Below are 22,550 nucleotides of genomic sequence, written 5' to 3' on the forward strand. Positions count from 1 at the left end.
GAGTGTCAATGGTCCATTTGAGAGATAGGTGGCGGTAATGCACTTATAAGTCTGCGATCCGCCGTAAAGCAAGAAGAAGAAGACGCCTCACGCGCCGTCACAGTTTGACTTAAAAATCTTTGTTTGTGTTCTACTGAAGAAACAAAGTCACCTACATCTTGGATGCCCTGGGGGTAAGCAGATAAACATCAAATTTTCATTTTTGGGTGAACTATCCCTTTAACATTAGTTAATAAATACAACTGTTCATTGTTAGTTCATGTTAGCTCAGGTCCAGTAAATAATGTTAATACACACAACTTTTGATTTTAATAATGTATTGGTAAATGTTGAAATTAACATTAATTTGTAAAATTAATAAATGCTTGTTATATTATGCTTTATTTTTTCTTTAATAATTTTTACAATTTTATAAAACTGAAAAATTAATTAGTGAATCTGTCTGACTCTAAATTGTTTTAAAAAATTCGAAGCTAATCATATAAAATGTCAAAACAGTGGGAATTTGTTAGTTTTTTTTTGTGATAAAACAGAAATTATGTAATTAAAATTTGGCATTTGTAAATGTTCAGTTAAACATTGCAGTTCACCCCATGTTTGTGTCTGTTTGAGGTTTATTGATGTGAGTGTATGGGGCATAAATGGTTTTGCTGAAGCAAAAAAGTATCTACAGATCATTGTTTATCGCTGAACACAGGATAGTTGTGATGCCCACTGCATCACAGTTTAAATAGAGCAGGTGAAAGCACAAGAAGCAGAGGTGTGATTTTATTGCATGCATGGCTGCCAACACTTACTAATGTTATTAGTTGCAGTCCTAATTGAGTTTGCACTACAATTTCCCCTGCACTAGCACACTTATTCTGATTGACAGTGAAGTCAAAGTGCATGAAAAAATCAGCAGACTAGTATGCTTACCTCACAGAGTGTTCTTTTATATTGGTTTAGTGTATCATTTTGTTTGGAGGCTGTTGGAAAAGAATAACTGATGGCGACTGTAGTCATTGATCATAAAATAATTTACTCAACATGATAATTTTTATTTTTAACTGAACTATTCCTTCATAATTTATTTTTAAAGCACAACATCACAGTCGTAATTAAAGTTTGCCACATGTTCAGGCCTCCCTGGAGCTTAACATCTTTATGAGCTGCTGTTCATTTGACTATTTAAGGTATATTAATAGGAAATAATTGTTGTGAATGGGCATATCATCATAGGTTGAGATCATGCTCTGGACAGGTGTAATGTTAAATGTTTGTCTCCTAGAGTGACCCTACAATAATTGCTGACCACGTTAGCTCATAACTCACACGCTGAGCCGAATACTCAAACAGAAAGTTGGGTATCACATAAGGCTCTTTCAAACTTAATTATGAATTTTATAATGAAATCTGGGTTCCTGAAACTGAAAAAATGTCATTCACACTAAAATTGCTCCCTTTCAGTTTAGTTAGAAAGTAGGACAAAAAAGGATGAATATTCTGGATTTTGTCCTTTCAAATAAATGCATGTATTGCATATGACTAATAGTGACAGAATACACTCTGGACAAATGTGCAAATCAAGACAAAAATTATACTTTGTCCCTTCGATATTGAATTATTGGCTGTTATATTACAGTACTTTTATAAAACATTTTTTTGACAGATGTGATTTTAGTCTAATTTAGTAAAAATGATTAGACATCATACTTAATTTTCATTACCAAAGAATAATGGTTTATACGGAGCAAAATTTCCACATTTTAAGAAATAAATTTTTGGCCCAAGGAATTCTTGTATTCTGTCCAGTGAAGCTCTGACCATGCAGTCACCGCCAAAGTAAAAAGAATAGCCTTAGTAAGATGGCCAGTTATCCTCTGGTTAAAGTACGGTAATTAAAACAGGATTTAACACACAAAGGGTAGAAAAGTCTCTTTTCCTGGCATTGAGGCTGAGAAGGAGGGGTACAAATTCTGGTAACTTTAACTGTGGTTTGTTCCTGGGTGTGACCTAAGAAAGAGTTGGCAGTATTTTAATTCTCAGATACAGCTGAATTCCCTGCACCTTACAGAGAGGGGTGGGGAAAGGTTAGAGTAACGACAGGACTTTATTGCAGTTAACTGACAGTTTGATTAAAAGGATCATGGAGTGAAGCTCCTTATCTTGATGACCTTACAGTCTCTGGAGCCTATAAAAACGAGCAGATGTTCTTTCTTGGAAGTGGGACAATCTGTGTGAAACATACTAAAGACAAAATACAGGCTGAGAAGTTAAGAAACACCGGAATGTCTCATCAAAGGCAGTGTATACAAAGTATTTCACTCTGAAACAATGATTATATTTGAGTATTTGGCCTTGAGTTGATGTCGTGGTTGGAGCCAGAAAGAGTAAACCACATTTACAAGCAATGTTTCCCAGTATGCAGTGAGTGTGAATCGCAGATGTACAAGAAGTAACGTACAATGCACATGGGTTTAACGGGTTAGCATGGCCCAGATTGCCCCGGCTGGTAGATGATTTTAGCCCCCTGCAGAATTCAAACCCCAAAGGTAACCGTTTGTATCATCTGTTCAAAAACATATCACATCATATTCTTCTATAATCAAAATAGCCTTTCCGATTACCCCTCGGAAGCAATGCTAGGAAAGCAGGCTAATTTAACTGAAATCACAACCAGAGTCAAAGGCATTTCCTAAAAATGATTTTCTCTCTTTTTTTCCTCTAAGCTAGATTTGTGCTGGCATACTCTTGGAAGCTTGTCACTGCAGAACTGTGAATTGTCTCTTGAATGGTAAATTGCTTGTGATGTTCATCAAGTCACTTTGGATAAAATCGTATGCTAATTTAATGCCACGGTATCAGCTAGCAGACTAACCGTTTGTGAAGTATCTGGAAAAAAAGAATGAGAAATGTTTCATTCAACCAGTTATAGCTTCAGTTATATAATATGACGTCTGACAATATATATGGTATGTTAGAGTATTTAAGGCCCATTCACACCAAGGACAATAACTATAACTAAAGTTTTAATAATCATTCTAATTCTGTGAGCTGCATGTTCACACCACAGCTATAGTGTTAATGGCACAGAAAAATGATATTGTTGGAACCAATTTTCAAAACAGTTTTTCCAGCTGATGTACAATAAAATCACTGACAGCCTCCTGGCTTTAAGGAGCTGCTGGAGCATTTAAAGCAGTAGACGACACGCAGTGCACACTTATAGTATGGTGTGAATGCTAATTTAGTAATCACTACTGTTTTTATAGTATTCACCCTATTTTCTAAATGCATGTTATAAATCTTATTATGAACAATTCATATAAGTATATGTTTATTTTATTTTTTTACATTTCTGACCTCGACCTTCCAATTATGCAAACTCTTATCGAGTGCAATGCTAACAGCTCAAAATCCAATCAAATGATGCATAGATCCAGTTCCCAGCCCTACATTTTTTTTCTTTTTTAATAAGCTGTTACACTCTAATGTACGTCACAATACAGAAGAAAAGATTTGTCGCTACTTCTGTTTAATCACGAAAAAATGCTCTTGGACAGCAGTCATAACTCTCCAAGATGTCTTTCAGTTGGACGACATTTAAACTGTTCTGATTGAACAACTTTTGCTGGTTTATGATCACTGCACAATCACTTGACAGAGGACACTGCAGCTCGTGTCCTTTGTTTTTAACATACAGTAAGTATAAATCAGCCTTTTTGTAGACAATACTTGCCTATTGTTTTGTTCTGAAATCCCTCTGTACTGTTACACTCAGGTTGATAATCAAGCCTTGAACTGAGAGATCATTTGCTCACATATGTGTAAACACTTAAACCTACACACACACACACACACACACACACACACACACACACACACACACACACACACACACACACACACACACACACACACACACACACACACACACACACACACACACACACACACACACACACACACACACACACACACACACACACACACACACACACACACACACACACACACACACACACACACACACACACACACACACACAGTATAATAGAGTGCAGAGATCAGAAAAACCTCTACATCTCTGCAGTATGTGATTACAAATTACTGTTATAAAAATCAAAGCACCTCCTAAAGGCATTGTCTGCCTGCTTGACGACAACTGCCAGCGTCTCTCTTTCTCTCAGAGACTCACAGATACGCGTACAGCAGATCAGGCAGTGTTATACAGTTTTGTGTTACAATGGAACGCTGCAGTGAACCGTCAATTATCTCATTACAAACCTTATCATTATATTTCATGCACCATCTGCCACAGTCATGTAGACATGCATGTGAAGGATGCAAAACAGCAGTTGTACTAGAACTTCCATGCTAAGCATGAAGCAGTGAATTGCATCACTGTTTTAGTTCAAAGGAATTTGAAAGCTTTCCTTTGTTTTATGCTATATATTTCTAGCTATTTCAAATGGAGGAGAATCTGCTTGTTTGTGGATTGTAACAGTCTGGCTCATTGAACAATAGTAAAGGGGAACAAGGTTGATGCTCTCTAATTTTGTTTCACAGATGCCTCTGCAGGGCTTATGTTGTGCTTGGTGAACCAAAGACGCTGGGTTCACTTACATGTTTTTGCTATGGTTCTAGTTGGAAATGGGCAATCAAGGATATCCTATTTGAAGTCACAAAAAGATTTTTGTTTCCAAGTCCCACATTAGATCTGGACCTTTTTGTTAATGTCGAAAACAACAGTTTTTAAATAGTTTTTTATTTCTTCAACTATGCTATTTGCAATGCTTAATGGAGTTGCCATTCTTTCTTGCAGTCTTGTACCTTTGTTTTTTGGCTGATTTTCAAAACTATTTTGCTTAAGTCAAAGATTGTAATTTGTGGTTTACCTTGTAGCAGGTTGGTTTGGTTCATGGCTTTTGGTTATAGACTTTTTTTGTGGATTGGAACAGTCTGGCTCATTGAACAATAGTAAAGGGGAACAAGGTTGATGCTCTCTAATTTTGTTTCACTGATGCCTCTGCAGGGCTTATGTTGTGCTTGGTGAACCAAAGACGCTGGGTTCACTTACATGTTTTTGCTATGGTTCTAGTTGGAAATGGGCAATCAAGGATATCCTATTTGAAGTCACAAAAAGATGTTTGTTTCCAAGTCCCACATTAGATCTGGACCTTTTTGTTAATGTCGAAAACAACAGTTTTTAAATAGTTTTTTATTTCTTCAACTATGCTATTTGCAATGCTTAATGGAGTTGCCATTCTTTCTTGCAGTCTTGTACCTTTGTTTTTTGGCTGATTTTCAAAACTATTTTGCTTAAGTCAAAGATTGTAATTTGTGGTTTACCTTGTAGCAGGTTGGTTTGGTTCATGGCTTTTGGTTATAGACTTTTTTTTTTTAAATCCCATTGGGAAAAATGCTTCCGGAACTAAGGCAGCTGAAAAAGTGTCACACTATTGGTCTTGTTTTAAAACAAAGACTACGCAAAAACTACTCAAAAGCATGTGGTGATACAAGTTGAATTGTTTTTTTCATACTTTCTCTGATTTTAATTTAATATGAAGAGACAAGTAAGCCATTTGCAGGTTGTAAAGTAAAAACACTCTGGTTTTGTACACTGTAAGAAAAAGAATCAACATGAAGCAATGCATAATTCAAAATATGGGTAAAACATCTGTAAAAAATGTATATGGAAAATTATTTCATATTAACACAGTACATTGTGCCCTGTTTTACAGCCTTTACATTGTGTAGTGCTATCTAAACATTCTTTGTTTGAGAATCCAGACCAGCAGTGAACTTGGGACTGGGTTATCTTTTTGACCAACCAATGGAAGACAAGGGGTGTGGATGGATAGATAGATAGATAGATAGATAGATAGATAGATAGATAGAAATACAGTTTTAAACATTCACTGGGTTTCCAAGTAAATCAAATGTAACAAACAAAAATAAACTATAACAAAGTGGACTGGGCTGTGCACCGCAGGTTTTTTTACACCAACTCTGACCTCATTTCTCATCAACAGATCTGTCCTCACAACCAAAATATTTCCATAGCAACCCAGCTGTCTGCCGGAGCATGTTTATGTACACCGCACCTCTTGAAGCACGCTTTGTCAATGTTTCTGAATTATGGAGGATCTGCAAATGCATCTGCTCTCGGTTTGACAGCCTTGTTAAGCCACTGACCGTCTTCTCCACATCTGCAGCAGCTGTCCAGCTGGGTGATGTATTGCTGGATGCCATTTTGTGCGACTCTCCCAAACCGAGGGATTTTTTTCCCCCTCCTCATTGCCATTTGAAGCCATTGTCATTTGAAGCGTCATAGCTGTTTTTTTAATCCCTCAGACTTCCTGTTCTAATCACTCTTGTGAATTAAAGGCATCTAGGGACACGGAGGTCCATTTGAGACTTTTGACCGGCCACAATGGGGTGATTGTGGTGGTTTTTGGAGAGATATCCTTACAGGTGGGTCAATAAAAACTGCAGGCGGCCGTATTTAAGGTTGCTGACTGGATGGGACGCGGATGCCGATGTGATTGCTGCAGTAAGACAATATGGACATGTTTCTCATACCTGTGCAAGGGCACACCAGGAAGTATCCCAATGTAACGCTGTCTGTTCATTTAGCTTTCATTGACAATCTCTTAGATTTCTCCCCACATATTAGTCCTAATTCAACCCACATACTGCTGCCTTGTGCAGATTTGTGGTGACCTTTGAAATGTTGTTTATGTTTGGTGATATTGTCCTGCTGCCGAAAAAATCACAGGATGGCAGGGGTGCTCTCATGAGGCCTATTGTGTACCTCTAAATGTGCGATTTGCTGCGGACAGAGGACAGCGAGTTCAGAGAGGACAATGGGGAGGTCACAGATGTAATGGAGAAGCTGAATGGCACACAGAGCAAGGCAGAGCGGGCGATGCCAGGGCAGAGATGAGAAACAGGAAGTTGAACTGTTAGAAGAGCACCAATCAACACAGGCAGAGAAAATGCGAAGGAAGGGAGGGAATGTTGGAATGATCTGCTGGGACAACTTGGCAGAATTTAATTTAGCCACTAAAATGTTTTAGCTGCGGTTTAAAATGTGTTTTATTAGTTAGGAATGTTAAAGATGTATTGAAAGTCTCTCATTTTTATATCAGTAAGTCTCAAGCGATATATCAGTAAATACATTAATAGATTTGAACTGTACTTAGAATGAAATAAATGTATTTTAAATATATTACCTTTTACTAGGGAAATTTTGAAAGAAATTAATACTTTTATTCAGCTAGGACCTATTCAGTTGACACAAAAGTGACAGTAAATACATTTGTAATGTTACAAAACATTTCTATACAAAAAATTCTTGCTCTCAGTTTTTTTTTACTTTCTGTTCAGAATTTTGAAATTCTGTTCTTTTTAACTTTCTATTTATAAAAGAATCCTGAAAAAAAATAACTGCTGAAACTTCAACTTTGCCATCACAGAAATAAATTACATTTTAAAATAGCCTACATTAAATGGTTAGTTCACCCAAAAATGAAAATTAGCCTGTGTTTTACTCACCCTCGAGGCATCCTAGGTGTATATGACTTTCTTCTTTCAGACGAATCATATCGGAGTTATATTAAAAATTGCCCTGGCTATTCCAAGTTCTATCATTGCAATCAGCAGGTGTTTCTGTTCAGCAGTCCAGAAGACGTGAAATAAAGTGCACGCATCTATAATAAAACGTGCCTCACACGGCTCCGGGGGGGTGAATAAAGGGCTCCTGTAGCAAATCCATGCATTTTCAAAAGAAAAATATCCATATTTCAAACGTAATAAACACTTTTTTCTCACTTCTGCTGACTGTCGTACGCGGAAGCTGCGCAGGCGGATGACGTAAGACGTTGGCGTTGCGTGATTAGTGACGAATGCGGAGAGAGAACAAAACATATCGCCGGTCACAAATTAGAAGCACAAAACGAAGATTTGTAAAGAAAAATGTCAGAGGATTTCGATATAAGCCAAGAGGAGACTGGTTTTCCTTTGCTAAAGTAAGGAACCTTTGCTTTCATTGCTCCTGTAAACAAACTCGCGAGACTAGCATATCTCAGAGGCGCGCGCGCGACGCATACGTCATCCGCCGGAACGCCTTCCGCATATGACAGATACCTGAAGTGAGAGAAAAGTGTTTATTACGTTTGAAATATGGATATTTTTCTTATGAAAATGCATGGATTCACTACAGGAGGCCTTTATTAATCCCCCGGAGCCGTGTGAGGCACGTTTTATGGATGCGCACGCTTTATTTGAGGTCTTCTGGACTGTTGAACAGAAACACGCGCTGACTGCAATGATAGAGCTTGGAATAGCCAGGACAATTTTTAATATAACTCAGACTGGATTCGTCTGAAAGAAGAAAGTCATATACACCTAGGATGCTTCGAGGGTGAGCAAAACACAGCCCAATTTTCATTTTTGGGTGAACTAACCCTTTAAAATAGCAAAAGTTACTTTAAATTGTAATGTTTTTGATCAAATAAATAAATACAGCCATTGTTAACATAAGAGCCACTGAAAGCACTTCTTTCAAAAACATTAAACATGTTGCTGACACCAAAAAGTGATAGGAAATGATAAACAATTTGATAAATGATGTGCATTATCCAAGAACACAGTTGTGATTGTCCATCTGTTTTGTTTTTTAGATGTGTACCCCCGCAAACACACCCGCAACGCCACCAAACTTCCCAGACGCCCTCACCATGTTCTCGCGACTCAAAGCCTCGGAAAGCTTCAACAGCAGCAGCAGTCCCAGCATGGCCACCTCGCCCCCTCCACCTCCGGTCAGCTGGGGCATGACCGCACCCGTGCCCAACCAGCAGGGCTTATGGACTCAGGGGCCTTCCCCCCAACAAGCCCACCCGCCCCCAGGCTGGCCCTCAGCTGTCAACCAGCAAGCGGCAACCGAACAGAAGGCCAGCGTCGCCATGGAGGCCGAGAGATGAGGGCCTGGACTACACGGAGCGAGGCGTCAGGGGAGGGGTGTTTTTTCTCTCTCTATCACCAGACATGGAGGGGGAGAGAGCTACACCAAGAATAACCAAGCAACATGGACATTTACAGAAGAGGAGCGAAAGCCAACACGAAGGTAATAAGTGAAATAAAGAAACAAGCGCACATTGTATTACCAAGTTTTTTCTATAATAAAAGAGTAGTTTAACGTATATGGGACTATGATCATTGCGCCCGTGGATTATTTCTGGTATTTTCTCAAAGATGGACGTCTAGCATCTAAGGCAGCAACTTTTCTCACATTTTACTTTTTATTCTTTTATCTGGTGTTCTTTATGCAAGACGAGAGTTGACGTTGCATGCGGATTAGCGATCTGTTTTTGCGATTTTTAACTAACTAGTATTCAATGCAAGCGTTCATGTGTACAGCGTGTGAGACTTGCACACTCAAACATTGTGTATCGGACTTAAATTTTCTCTCCCCGTTGGATAATGGGACTTTTTTCGTACCTCACTGGTCACCTGACTCTACTCAACCAATCAGGGAATCTCACTAGTTGAACACCCTTTTTTCGAACTCGAGCCGGATTTTCCATGATGCTTTGCTTTGTCCATTACGCAGTAACTCACTGATGTCCTCAAAGATTGTAAAGATTGGTCTGAAAATTGATTCTGAAAGATCTGGATATTTTATAATCATGGCTCCTAGTTTTATTTCAATCTGTTTTTGGGGGAGCTGGTTAGCTGGTTTATCAGACTGTTGTTTTTTAGCCGAGGAGAGTAAATCCATGCCGCTAAAGCTACATTAAACCAGACTACTGTACAACATGTTTGTAAGCAGACTTGCCACTTTGCATGACGTATTCATATGTATATCATATTTTGTAGTTTCTTGATTTTTGGGGGAATTCTACATGAATGCTTTTCAGGAATTCTGTCTCATTTCTAGTTTTAGAGAAAGGATGAGAACACCCATTCAAGTTGTAATTCTGGCCCAATCTGCTTTTTCTATGGACAAAAAAAAGTTTAATTTCTTATTTGCTGAAAACAATTTTCAGAAAGCAATGCTGTCAGTAATTTTAATATTTACTTTGTATTATTTTCCATTTACAACAATTTCTGATCAAGCTTTCCTTTTGGGGTCACTTGTTCCCAAATGGGTTTCCATGTATGTTTTCCCCTGTTTGACTGTATTGATACCGTTCCCACAATATTTGTGGACTACCTGATAATTAACTTATCATTGTTTGTGTTCCTAAATAAATATTGTATGTCCTATGGTGTGATTTGTTCTTCAGTAGAGACCTGTTGTTGATGTACTGTTGATAAACTTGTCAGTATACAAAATTTTAATACAATATTACTGAATTATTATTATTATAATTGTGGAATTATCATTCTTAATGCTAATAGAAATTCAAGTGAGGAAGTGAGACTGAAGTGAGAATTTTGAGCCTAATATGAGAAAAATATTACTTTCAATTTCCCCTTTACTCTAAAAGTGCATAATGTACAAAATCATCATAGCATTATAAACTGACTGTAAATCTTTGCATACTTAGAATCCATTAGGGTCAGAGCAAAAATAAATATATATTTTTTATTTAGTATTATGTTTCATTAGTATTTCATAATTAGTAGTATATACTACCTACACTAGTCTTCAAAAGTTTGGGGTCAGTAGAACTAATATGAGCAAAGATTTGTTAAATTGATCAAACGTGACAGTAAAGACATTTACGATGTTACAAAATATTTCTGATAAATGCTGAACGTTTGAATTTTCTATTCATCAAAGGACCCTGAAGCAGAAGAAAAATCACAGTTTTCACAAAAAATATTAATCCGCACAACTGCCTAATGCTGCTGAAAATTCAGCGTTGCAATCACAGGAATAAATGACATTTTAAAATATATTCAAATATAGATTTTTAATCAAATAAATGCAGTCTTGGCGCATTTTCTTTTTCTCTCATTTTCTCTTAAAAAAAAAAAAACCCTCCAAATTTGTCTTGTTTTAAAAATGTTTAAATATATTTTTTAACCAGTAAAGAATAAAAAAAAATGTTAAGAAAATGTTTAAGGTTATTTGGATTATAAGTGAGTGTTTATATGTAAATATATGATAGAAGACATCAACCGGCAGCAGGTATTTATTATTTGGTTAATGCACAGCCACTCCAGAGGTCAGCAGGTTCTCAGGTTGGATGTCCTTGTTTCACCTCCAAATCAAACACATGGAAAGAGAGAGAGAGCTTGAATTGAGCCCAATCTCAGTCTGCTTCCGCCCTCTCGTCCTCTTCGTCACAGCGCTACTGTTCTCTGTTTTTATGCTTTTCAGGGTGTGACTTGGAAACCGAAACTTTGCCAAGTAAACTGCCGTTAGCATGCACGGTGCTGTGGAGTGCCAGGTGTACCTTGGCCTGGGCCCTCATACTGCAGCGATACTCCGTCTCCGAACCTGAATTTGATCTGTAGTCAAATATAACGTCCCACCACTCTCGTCTCCATGTTGGCCTCTGAAAAGGTCGCCTACTCTCCGTTCTGTTCCCACGTTATCGCTGGCACAATGTCTGCGTAGCAGGGGAGAAGGACAGCGCAGATGTCTTCCAACTAAGTGCGAACATCGTGCTGCATTTTGAAAAGGAGTTTGCGACAAGGTTTGGGATGAGGTAGGGGAGGGGCCGCAGGGGCTTAATGAATCAGAAAAGGTTTGATATCAGATGACTCACACTGCCACTCCAGGAGCCTGTCAGGAGACGTCTGCTACAGTTTGGGCTGGAATGAACGAGTGGGCATGAGTCAGCAGGATATGGAGAGTGAGAGATCTGATTGCTGCATTGACACCTACTACACCCCTTCAGCTCAGTGGCCCACCTGGAAGCTGCAAGCGTGTCCTCTTCCCATTACCTTCCTGTTGGTTTCTTTGCTCACGGCAGTCAGTTCTGGGTGCTCTCTTTTAAGCCACCCACTTTAGTTACATAAAATTACAGCTCATCTCGCTGAAACCACAGGAATATGACATCATGATGTTGATTGGTTGGTGGCACAAAAAGAACGCAAACAGTCTCAAAGCCTTCATCAGCAGCCATCCGAGTCCATGATAGGAAATGCAGCAGACAGGAGAGTATCAAGTCCGTTAAAAAGCTACAATGTAATATTAGTGATTAATTGCTTGCATTAAGAATTTTGTCAAAGTCAAAACACTTGTTCTGCTAACATTTTCACCAGGCCCACCACAAAAGAATGATCCAATGTTACTTTTTAGCAATAATTATTCATTAATTCATTCATTTTATATTTGCAATAAACGTAAAAGTTGTTATGATGCCTTTACAAAAATGTTATTTTTTAAGATAAGTTGCAACAAGCTAGATATCATATAAACTGACATCTCTATCTATCTATCTATCTATCTATCTAATATGTTAATATATTGACTTAATGAATGAAATTATTTACTCTTGTGGACTATTATTACATATTAACTATTTTCTATGTTTTAAAATGTAATTTATTCCTGTGATGGCAAAGCTGAATTTTCAGCTGCCATTACTCCAGTCTTCAGTGTCACGTGATCCTTTAAAAATCATTCTAATATGCTGATTTGGTGCTCAAGAAACTTTTTTTTATTATCAATGTCGAAAACAGTTGCTTAATAGTTTTGTGGAACTGTTACACATTTTAAATATTCTTTGATGAATAAAAAGTTCAAAAGAACAGCATTTTTTGAAATGGAAAAGAACAGTTTGTAACATTATAAATGTCTTGAAGAAAATTTGCAACAAGCTGGAATTCATATAGCCATAATGTAACCATGAATTCAAAAACACACTTTGGCTAGATAACTTTGTTGCAAAACATTACTGATTAGTAGATTTTAACACAATGCATATGATGCTTTCAAGTCATTTGTAGTAAATCAGTTTCAACAAAACTTCATCTGTGTTAGCTAAACTAACAAAAATGTTGAATAAGTCCCCGGAGCCCAAACATTTATGTTTGAAAGACACAAAAATGGATGTATAATATCAAAGAATACTAATCACAGTAAATGTCACTACTTTTTCACTACAGTACTACTACACTACTACTACTACTGCAAATAAACAATGAAAATGAAGCCAAAACAGAAAATTGAAAAAGAACAGAAACATCAGCAGTGCCACACTCCCATTATGTAAAAGTGATCAATAATAGCCTATACCATGTGCATTTATGCACTTGGTAGATGCTTTTATACAAAGTGCATTACATTGCATTCAATACATTGTTTTTAATCAATTTATGCATTTACTGGGAATCAAACTTATGACCTTGGCATTGTTAGTGCCATGCTCTTCTGTTTGAGCTACAGGAACACTATTATATTGTGTATCTCAAGAGTGTCTGCTTGCTAAACACACAGTCCAGCTGCTATGAGTTAGTGTTTGGTCAGACAGGGGTAATGACTGCAAACACAAGCAGATATCTTTATGTCTCTCTGCTTACAGAAGATCTGATTTGTCCGCTCTCTTCCTCCCCATGTGCACATATACGCACATGCTCCCTCCTGCTCTGGCTTCTGAGGGTCAGAACCGACTCTCTCGCAGATTAAAGCAACGTCACAGACAAATCTATACAGACAAAACTATCTGCAGTGATTCTACACTCTCTGCCGTCTTTAAGCCGCAAAGTCTATTTGTTGCTATGAACTGTTTTTATAATCAATGATGAATTATGACAAATGTGAATTTGAATGACAAAGATCACAAATAAATGTACCATTATGCTTTCCCCCCCCAAGGAGAACAGAAACCGAAACAGGTTAAAAACAAATATATGTATATTTAAATATATTTAGATGAATTTTAAAGATGTAAAAAGCAAATGGGTTCAGTTCAAATGAGAGGATTTTTAGTATAAATCCTATAGAAATAGAATGACCTAATCAACACCAAAGGCTGATTGATTAAGCCTGCAGCAACTTTGAGCATAACAATATTTGCATAATATGTGCTTCTTTCTGTTCCTTTGCTCACTGTTTTAGCCCCCTTTCCTTTGCCCCTCCCACCCCACTTCATCCAATTGCCTGTTCAAGCACCGCCCCCCAGTGATGTCATCATCCTAGATCACGTTTGGCACATGTGCCTGCTGCAGAGACTGGACATCCCATTCTGTCTGTGACATATTGTGCAATTCTATAGATAGAACAGAGAGAGAGAGTTGAAATAAATCGATGGATCAAAGGGAAAAAGAGCAAAAGGGAGAGAAAAAGTGGAGGCGGGGAGGAGGTTTGGGTGGCAAAAAGGGAGAAGGGTTATATGGTTTGCAGCAGTGCTGTCCGACTCTCATGTATCAGGCCTTTCATTCCCCTCTCATTACTCACGGTTCAACTCCAGCTGCTTCCTCTCAAACAGGAAGTGCCTCTCAATGTTTCACAGACATGCTTAATGAGCAACAACGGACACATGTTTGGAAACACGTCCCTCAACTTAAATACAATGAAATATAAGAAAAGTACTTTTTTTCAGCTAGCTGCCAAAGCAGTACTTTCCATTTTCATTTTAGTTGAAGTACTAAAATAACTAAAACTAAAAACTTAAAATTATTACTATAATATTACTAAAACTTACAATATAGGCATATTTAAAAAAAAAAAAAAAAAAACCTAATAAAAATGACAAAAACTCAGAACAAAATGATGAAAGGTTTAACTAATATTAAAATTAAAACAGAAAAATAAATATCTAATTCAAAATATTAACAAAAACTATAATAGTACATCAATGGTAATAAAATAACACTGTTAGACACATTTCTCTAAACTAGGATATTCTAGTTAATCTGGCAACACCATTAACAGCCACTAAAGTAGACCTTAACTGTATATGAATTTCATTTATTTTTAATCTTCTTCAAGGTCAAATTTGCACATTCAAATTTGCTAAATCAATGACATCCGTGGTCCAGAACAGCTCCTCACACTACAGTGTCCACTCTGGTACTGTGAAAGTCTGACCTCTAGAGGTGACCGACAGCAAAGGATCATGGAAGTGTTTTAGCCAACCTCCTTTTGAATATAAAGAAGTGTGTTCTAATAAAGAATAAACAATAAAAAATAAATGTTTCGCCTAAAAATAAATAATGCCATGGTGCTGATGATTTTTCTTGCTGTTCCTTATCAATTAAAAAAGCTTTTAAACCCAACTCAGACATACATAAAAATATAAGGAAGTGGTATTTATCTCTGAGCATCTTCATATTCCATTCTAAAACAAGGCACTAAACATTACCTACACACACACACACACACACACACACACAAACCAGTGTACAGTCAGAACGTCACCCCTTACTGCAAATTTGATTATGAAAATGTATTCAAACCAAGATGGAAATCGTATCTTGGCTTGTTTAGTTCCCACAAACAGAAACGGTGAAAGATGATGGTGGCGGTGAATATTATCTGAAGACTGGGTGGCATTTACTGTGAAGCTTTCTACATTTTTTATCATTATTCTTTTTATTTTTATGTTTGTTTTTTGTCATCTAATTTTTTGATTGACATTCACATTTATGGAAGAAGGCATAAGAGATTATGGGGGAGTATTCAAAGACTGCTAAATTCTCCAGCATAAGGAGAACTGCTAAGCAAGGACTGCTAAAGGAATTTTTAAAAAATTGAGTAAACTGATCATTCTCTCAACTGATAATTCTTCAAAACTGTCATCATTTCCAGTACTGGAGCTGGACTCTGACTCACCGAACAAACAGCATCCTAGTGCCTATAGGTAATGTGATGTACCCATCATTTATAGATCAAACTGTTTGTTAATGGACAGTGTTTTTTTCTATCATTTAAATGGGCTTTATGTCCATCATAAATGGTGCCTGAAACACTGAAAACTGAACAAGTAATACACACAAATGTACAATGCAATGATGCACAGAAATGACCAAACATTCTTAAACACTTTCATTCTTTTCATGCTTTTGGATTGCTTGAAACTCTGGCACGTGTTTTCTTTAGGCAAATTCAAGATCATGCATTTATATTATTTAGTTAACAGAATGGGGGAATAATTTGTGTTTGAAATTTCATTACAACTTTTTCTAACTTCTTCAAAGAACTATTTAAATGTGAAACATTGTTTAAATGTCAAATATTGTATCTGACATTAATGGCATGCACTGCGGTCAGTAGAATGTCAATAGTTAAAAAAATTACAACAGTGTATTGTCCACAAGATCAAAATGTTATTTGCAATCTTTTTGTTACTGTAAATTCTAGAGAAATAGTGGAGTTTGCCCATTTGGTTATGTGTGCAATGATTAGCAAGCTTGGATTATGTGCACACTTCAGAATTAAAATATTACCTATATCAACAGTGCCGAAGAGAAATTCAATGAAAATTGGATTAAAGAAGCTCACATGATATTTGTTTGGCAAAAGCTAATTTCCCTAAATAAAATAACCAAGTATCACTAGATTCCAAAGCTTTGTCTGCTTAGTCAGATGTATGTGCGCAGTCAGCGATATATTCAAGTGAACTATCACTATCACACCTGAGTAATAGAAAAATCGACATTACCGGTCAAATGTTTAGACACACCTATAGGTTCTTTATTATTTTCGACGTTTTAGAATAATAGTAACGTAATAATGAAAACTAAGACAAAACAATTATGCATTGCTCAAAAAATGCAAATATATATATATATATATATATATTCTTTAAAATCTTCAGTCACCTTCATGAGAGTTTTAAAGGACTTCACATGCATGTTCAGCACATGTTGGCTGCTTTTATTCACTCTCTGGTCCTAATTATAAAATTGTAGTTTTGTAAAGAATTTCTTACACAGGCACAATTTGTATTTATCTAAAAACAAATTTCAAGCACTTAAGCAGAATCCTTAAGATCAAACGGTTTTTAAGATAAAAAGTTCAGTTAAGTGTGTCTACATGTGTGACTGTAAATGTTTGGATTTCTGCATTAATTACTCATAAAATGTGGTCTGATCTAAATATAACTCACAGTTATAGACAGACACAATCTGACTAAACTAACAACACACATTATGTGATCATTCACAGTGCAGGGTGTTGAAAGTAAGTGAACCAAAAGTAACCTCCAAAAGCTAATTGGAGTCAATTTACAGAAATGAGATTCAAAGTGTGGGTCGCATAGGTGACCTGCCCATTAAATCTCTACGAACACAATGGACAATCCTGAAAGAGGTGAGAGGACAACAGCAAAGGACCTCCAGAAAACTCTACAAACTGCTGACGTCTTTCTGCATGTGTATATTATCAGAAAGCACTGCAAAAAAAAAAATACTAAAACAGGTCCACCTGGATTTTTCACAATGCTTTTGGGAAAATGTTTTGTGGACAAAATGCACAACACTGTTTAGAGCAAACCAACTCCAAAACCTCATCCCAAATATGAAGAATGGTAGAAGGATCATTGTGGATTAACACTGCCTTGCTGCTTCAGGGTAAGCCTGCCAGGACATTTTCCAATCATCAAAGGACGAATGAATACAAAAGTCTATGAAGATATTTTACAAAAAAAATGTTCATGACTGACTTTAGGTCATTGGGTGTTGCAACAAGAGTCAAGACAATGGCCCTAGTCCTGACCATAAGTCAGTTGAGATGCTGTGGCATAACCTAAAGAGGGCTGTGCTACAACCAATATTGTTAAGATAAAACATATTTGTGAGGGATGGTTCAAAATTGGTCAACAGTCTTATAAGCAGCCACAGAAAAAAAAAAATGTTTTGCTGCTACAAGTTAGTGATTCAATGTTTCACTTACTTTCTCCACCCTACATTGTGATTATTTACTCAATAATAAGCAAAGTGCATTTGTAAAAAAAATTAGTTTAGTCAGATAGTGTTTGTCTATAATTATGGCTTAAATTAAGATCAGACCACATTTTATGGGTAAGCAATGCAGAAATCTAGATCACTTTCGCGAACCTGCGACTAAAACCACAGACTGCTGCACGTGAAGAACTGTAGGGCTTTTCAGTTTTAAAGTGCGGTCACATTTACTGTTGCTGTGAAATTTCGCGGGCGAATTTCATTAATTTCATTTCAATAGTTCTCCATGCAGATTTCGCTCATGTGCAAGTTGGTCACGCGAATTCGCCGCTGTTTGTCTGAAAGTGACTTCCGCTACACTATTGACAATGGACAACGGGCCATTTTTGCTCGCGAAATTTCGCGAATGTGACCGCACCTTTATTTACATGGCCAAAAGGTAGGCTATATGCTTGCATATAAGGTTGTAAAATCAATGTAATTTGTTCTATAGGGCAATGTACTATGACAATGTACTATAGTGCGACCCCAGTGCTGCCACAGGGCCCTGAACAGGATGAAGATACCACAGACCTGTGGAACATCCTCTTCAGACGACAACAGCTGCTAAACCGTCTTCAGTTCCTACAGGAGATCCAAAAGAAGAACAACAGAATAGAAGGTAATGGAATAACACTCATACACCAATATAACGGCAATGATATTGCTAAAGAAATGACTCTAATTAAATAATAACAATAAACGTTACCTTAATTGAAACATTACTGTGGCCAGCTGGTTGCATAAAGTGCTTGAACTAGTCTTAAAACTAGTCTAGTACTTTTTTCTTTTTAGGACTGGTCATAATAATGGGTTACAAAAACGTAGATTAGACTAATTTAAATCCCCAAAATACTTATTACACATTGGTAACTGCAAGTTGGTCAGACTAGTTGTTAAGAATTATGCAGTTGGCCCCTGGAAATAATGTTAGACTCAGACTGCTCTATGGACTTCAGAGTAGGAGCAACAACATTTGGTTATTTCACTGTGCAATAAAACATGCAAAACAATGTAATGCAATTACTCTTTCTAGGACCTGCCTACTTTACCAGGAAATGAGCATTCAAATTGCAATGACTCCACTCTTGACTGTAATGCATCTGCATGCTTATATTTGACTAGTTAGTACAAACAATAATTTGGTTGCTTTACATTTTCTTTTTAGGATACCTTGCAAATGAAGAGGGCCCTACAGAACTGGACAGAATAGAGGAGGAGTTGAAGTTACTGGAGCAAAAAGAGAAGGATCTTATTCAGAAAAAAAAATGTTTGACAACACAGACCACAGACAAAGGCATGTGTCTACATTATAAATTTGACGAATTTAAGAAACACACACATGCATATACACACACAAAACAGAAAGGCAGAAACAAGCTTGAGCAAAATGTAAAATAGATTTTTTTTTCATATTTTAAATACTTCTCAGTTCAGTACTTCTTTTACTAAATAGTGAATACATGAACAAAATTCTACAAAATGCTACATTAGTAAGTATTTATAGTCAATTACATTTCTAAGGAAAAAATCATACATTTTACAATTTCATTTAGATTTCATTCAAATCTACAATTACATTTAGATTTAAAAAAAAATCATTAAGAACAATTTTGATTTACTGGTCATGATGTAAATCTGTTCTCAAAACACATCCAATGATTTTTACATATCATATACATATTAAGAACATATTAGATTTTAACTAATTAGTTTTAATTATAAATAAAACATTTATTTGATTTATTAAAGATATTAAAATGAATTAAATTCAAAAATAAAATAAAAAATGTCAATTATAATTTACTGTAATTAAAAGTGTCTCTTGATTTCATCACAAAAAAGCTGAACTTAATTACCACTTTATTTCTTTAAGTAGGGGTGCATGGGGCACAAACTAACACAGGGTTATTTGTAACACACATGGTTTAAATATTTCCACACATGCTAGCGTAACAAAATTTACAGTATTTACTGTTATATCAACACCATACAGAAAAAAAATTGTACCAAAATTAAAAAATCTTTTGAAGATACCGATAACATTTATTTTACATTAGCAAAAGTAAATTTATGGCTTAAGTACATTTTTCATCTCAGTTTTTGGTGTTAATTTAAAATGAGACAAATCTGCTATTATTTGAATCGACAATCTTTTAGTTTAGATTTTTTTTAAAGGGGTCATGACATGGATTTTTTTTTTTTTTTACATGTTCCTTGAGGTTTACTTATAATGTTAATAAAGTTGTTTGCACAAAAAAAAAAAAGTGGAAAAATATTTTCAACGCTCATTCTGAACCTCTCTCTAAAATGACCCGTTTTTAAGGGGCGTGTTCTTTAAGGCTTCTCAGTAATCGGCCACTGTTATGATTGGCTAATGTCATTGCATAGGAAACAGTATCAACGCCCCCTCGCTATTGCATGTGATTTTTGACAACATAATCAAAATAAAACGGTCATTTCCAGACAAAGCATTATTAGATAATTTACTTACGATTTGTGATGCAGCTGCAGTCAGATCTAGTACCGCTTCATCTTTCAACAAATGCTTCTTTGTGAACTCTCCATGACACTGTGCCTTGTTTACAAAACAACATGTGCACGATCCGGGATACCATTAAAAATAAACTATCTACTTGTTCCTTACGCTGGGATCCTTCTGATATCTGTACAGAGACATGAACGAGCTGTTTAAACCAAACGTGTCAAAGCGAACGCTCTTTCACTCTATTCGTCCTATTGACAGACTCAAGCGCGTTGGCGGTGTCAGAAAGCGAATGCACATCTCTATACTGTATCCAGTGAAGACAAGATAGCGGCAGTGATTGTAATTTCTATTTGCTTTTGACACACAAGACTCGCATTCAGTGTAATCAAGTGTCAAGCCGTTAAGCGACTGAATGCTAGTGGGCGGGGCCTATGGTGAGAAGATGTCTATTCATCGATGTCTTGCTCTGGAGGCAGTGTTTATGACTGCGCCCAGGTGACGTCACCTTGCCCTTCAGATCCAAAATTAGCCGTTTTTGGAGCTTGATTAAATAAAGGCTTTGTTCATAATGAGGAGGACGTTTTAAGCTATGAAACTTGCAGGATGTTTTAATGGTACAAAGGTCTCTTTTATGCTAAAAGATCAAGGCAAATTTGATTTCTCATGTCATGACCCCTTTAATGCTAACTAGCAGAAGACACTAACCAGTTTTAATTTCCAGTTGCACAGATGGGGAACGTATTAACACTGTGTTACAATGTGCCCTGCTATTATTAGAACTATTCTATTCTATGACATTAGTAATGTAATTTACACTATTTACTTTCATGAATTTTTATGAGAAACCACAAGAAACAGGTGAATAAAGACTGGGAGTCGATGTTTAATGTTCAGAAATTATTTTAAAGGGTTTAAAGGGTAAATTGATGCAATTTCAAATTTTCCTTTCTCTTTGGAGTGTTACAAGCTGTTCGTCAAGTCAAGTCAAGTCAAGTTTATTTGTACAGCGCTTTTCACGATACAAATCATTGCAAAGCAACTTTACAGCAAATTAAGTTTCTACAATATTTAGTGGTAGCTTATCATCTATGAGTATGTCATGATCTATAGTGTCGAACGCAGCACTAAGATCAAGTAAAACTAGCAATGAGATATAGCCTTGGTCTGACGCAAGAAGCAAGTCATTTGTAATTTTAACAAGTGCAGTTTCTGTGCTATGGTGGGGCCTGCACCACCATAGCACGATGTTATCTATGTTCGTGCATAGATAACATCCCTAAAGTTGCAAAGACTAAAGTCTCAAACCCAAAGAGATATTCTTTATTAAAGTTAAGACTTGTCCACGCCCTCCTAAAACGCCTCGTGTAAACACGCCCCCACATGTCTACGTCACTGTGTGGGAAGATTTGCATAACACCGCCCAAATGTTCACGCATAGAAAGAAGGCGTAACTTTTATTCTCGCTGTAGTATTGTTGCTGCTGCCGCCATGTCAATGTACATTATGTAAAAATAATGTGTTTTTTTAACCTTAAACCGCATAAACACATTGCATTACACCAAATACACAACATAATGTTCTTTTTAGCAACATCATATGACCCCTTTAAGAAATGTAAAGCATTTTGGCTCGTTTATTATTTCTCGTGTTCTGTGAGAGCTGTGTGTGGAGGGATGGGAGGGTTGTGATTTTCTAAATGTCTGAAAGTCTTTCTTAATCTATTTGCTCACATTGTTTTGAACTATGCTGTATAGCTGTGCATTGCGATCAGGGCCGTCCCAAGCATGGGGCCCTGGTTACAATGTGTTCACTGTCAAACTCCAAAATTACATTCTTTTTCATAAAAAAAAAAATACCATTATTTTATTTGAAAAAAGTCAATTTTATTTGATTGACAAAATATTATAGTTGGTCTTTTATGTTTTTTCATTAAAATTTTAAGCTGTCTGTTACAATGCGCCCCACCTATGTGGCATGTTGTTACATTTCACTTCCATTCTTTTGGGGTAAATAAATAAAAAAACATACACTGTAATTATGAAACAAAACCACATATTTGTACTTAAGTGTGAAATTAATGTGGAAAAATTATACGTTAATTATATTATACTATAATATTATACTCTGAACCCCATGTGGATTTACACAAACTGAGAAAGTCAAAAAGTGTAAGGTTGTGCACCGCTCAATCCTACACAAAATCATATTTTTTGTGATACTGTGGTTTTTCTGG

The 22,550-nt window shown here is 36.4% G+C and overlaps 1 protein-coding gene across 2 annotated transcripts in view; it reads left to right on the forward strand.

The window, feature by feature from the left end:
* LOC107734217 (UBA-like domain-containing protein 1) overlaps positions 1-9,055 on the forward strand; it is a 10,885-nt gene extending 1,830 nt beyond the window's left edge. For both annotated transcript variants that reach the window (XM_016546115.1, XM_016546114.1), the window contains one exon: positions 8,670-9,055. In XM_016546115.1, coding sequence (XP_016401601.1) covers positions 8,670-8,969 — 300 coding nt within the window. In that variant the 3' untranslated portion in view covers positions 8,970-9,055. The remainder of the gene's footprint in view (positions 1-8,669) is intronic.
* Positions 9,056-22,550: the final 13,495 nt, after the last annotated feature.

The sequence above is a fragment of the Sinocyclocheilus rhinocerous genome, unplaced genomic scaffold (assembly GCF_001515625.1).
Source record: "Sinocyclocheilus rhinocerous isolate Xijiao unplaced genomic scaffold, SAMN03320098_v1.1 scaffold820, whole genome shotgun sequence".
NCBI lineage: Eukaryota > Metazoa > Chordata > Actinopteri > Cypriniformes > Cyprinidae > Sinocyclocheilus > Sinocyclocheilus rhinocerous.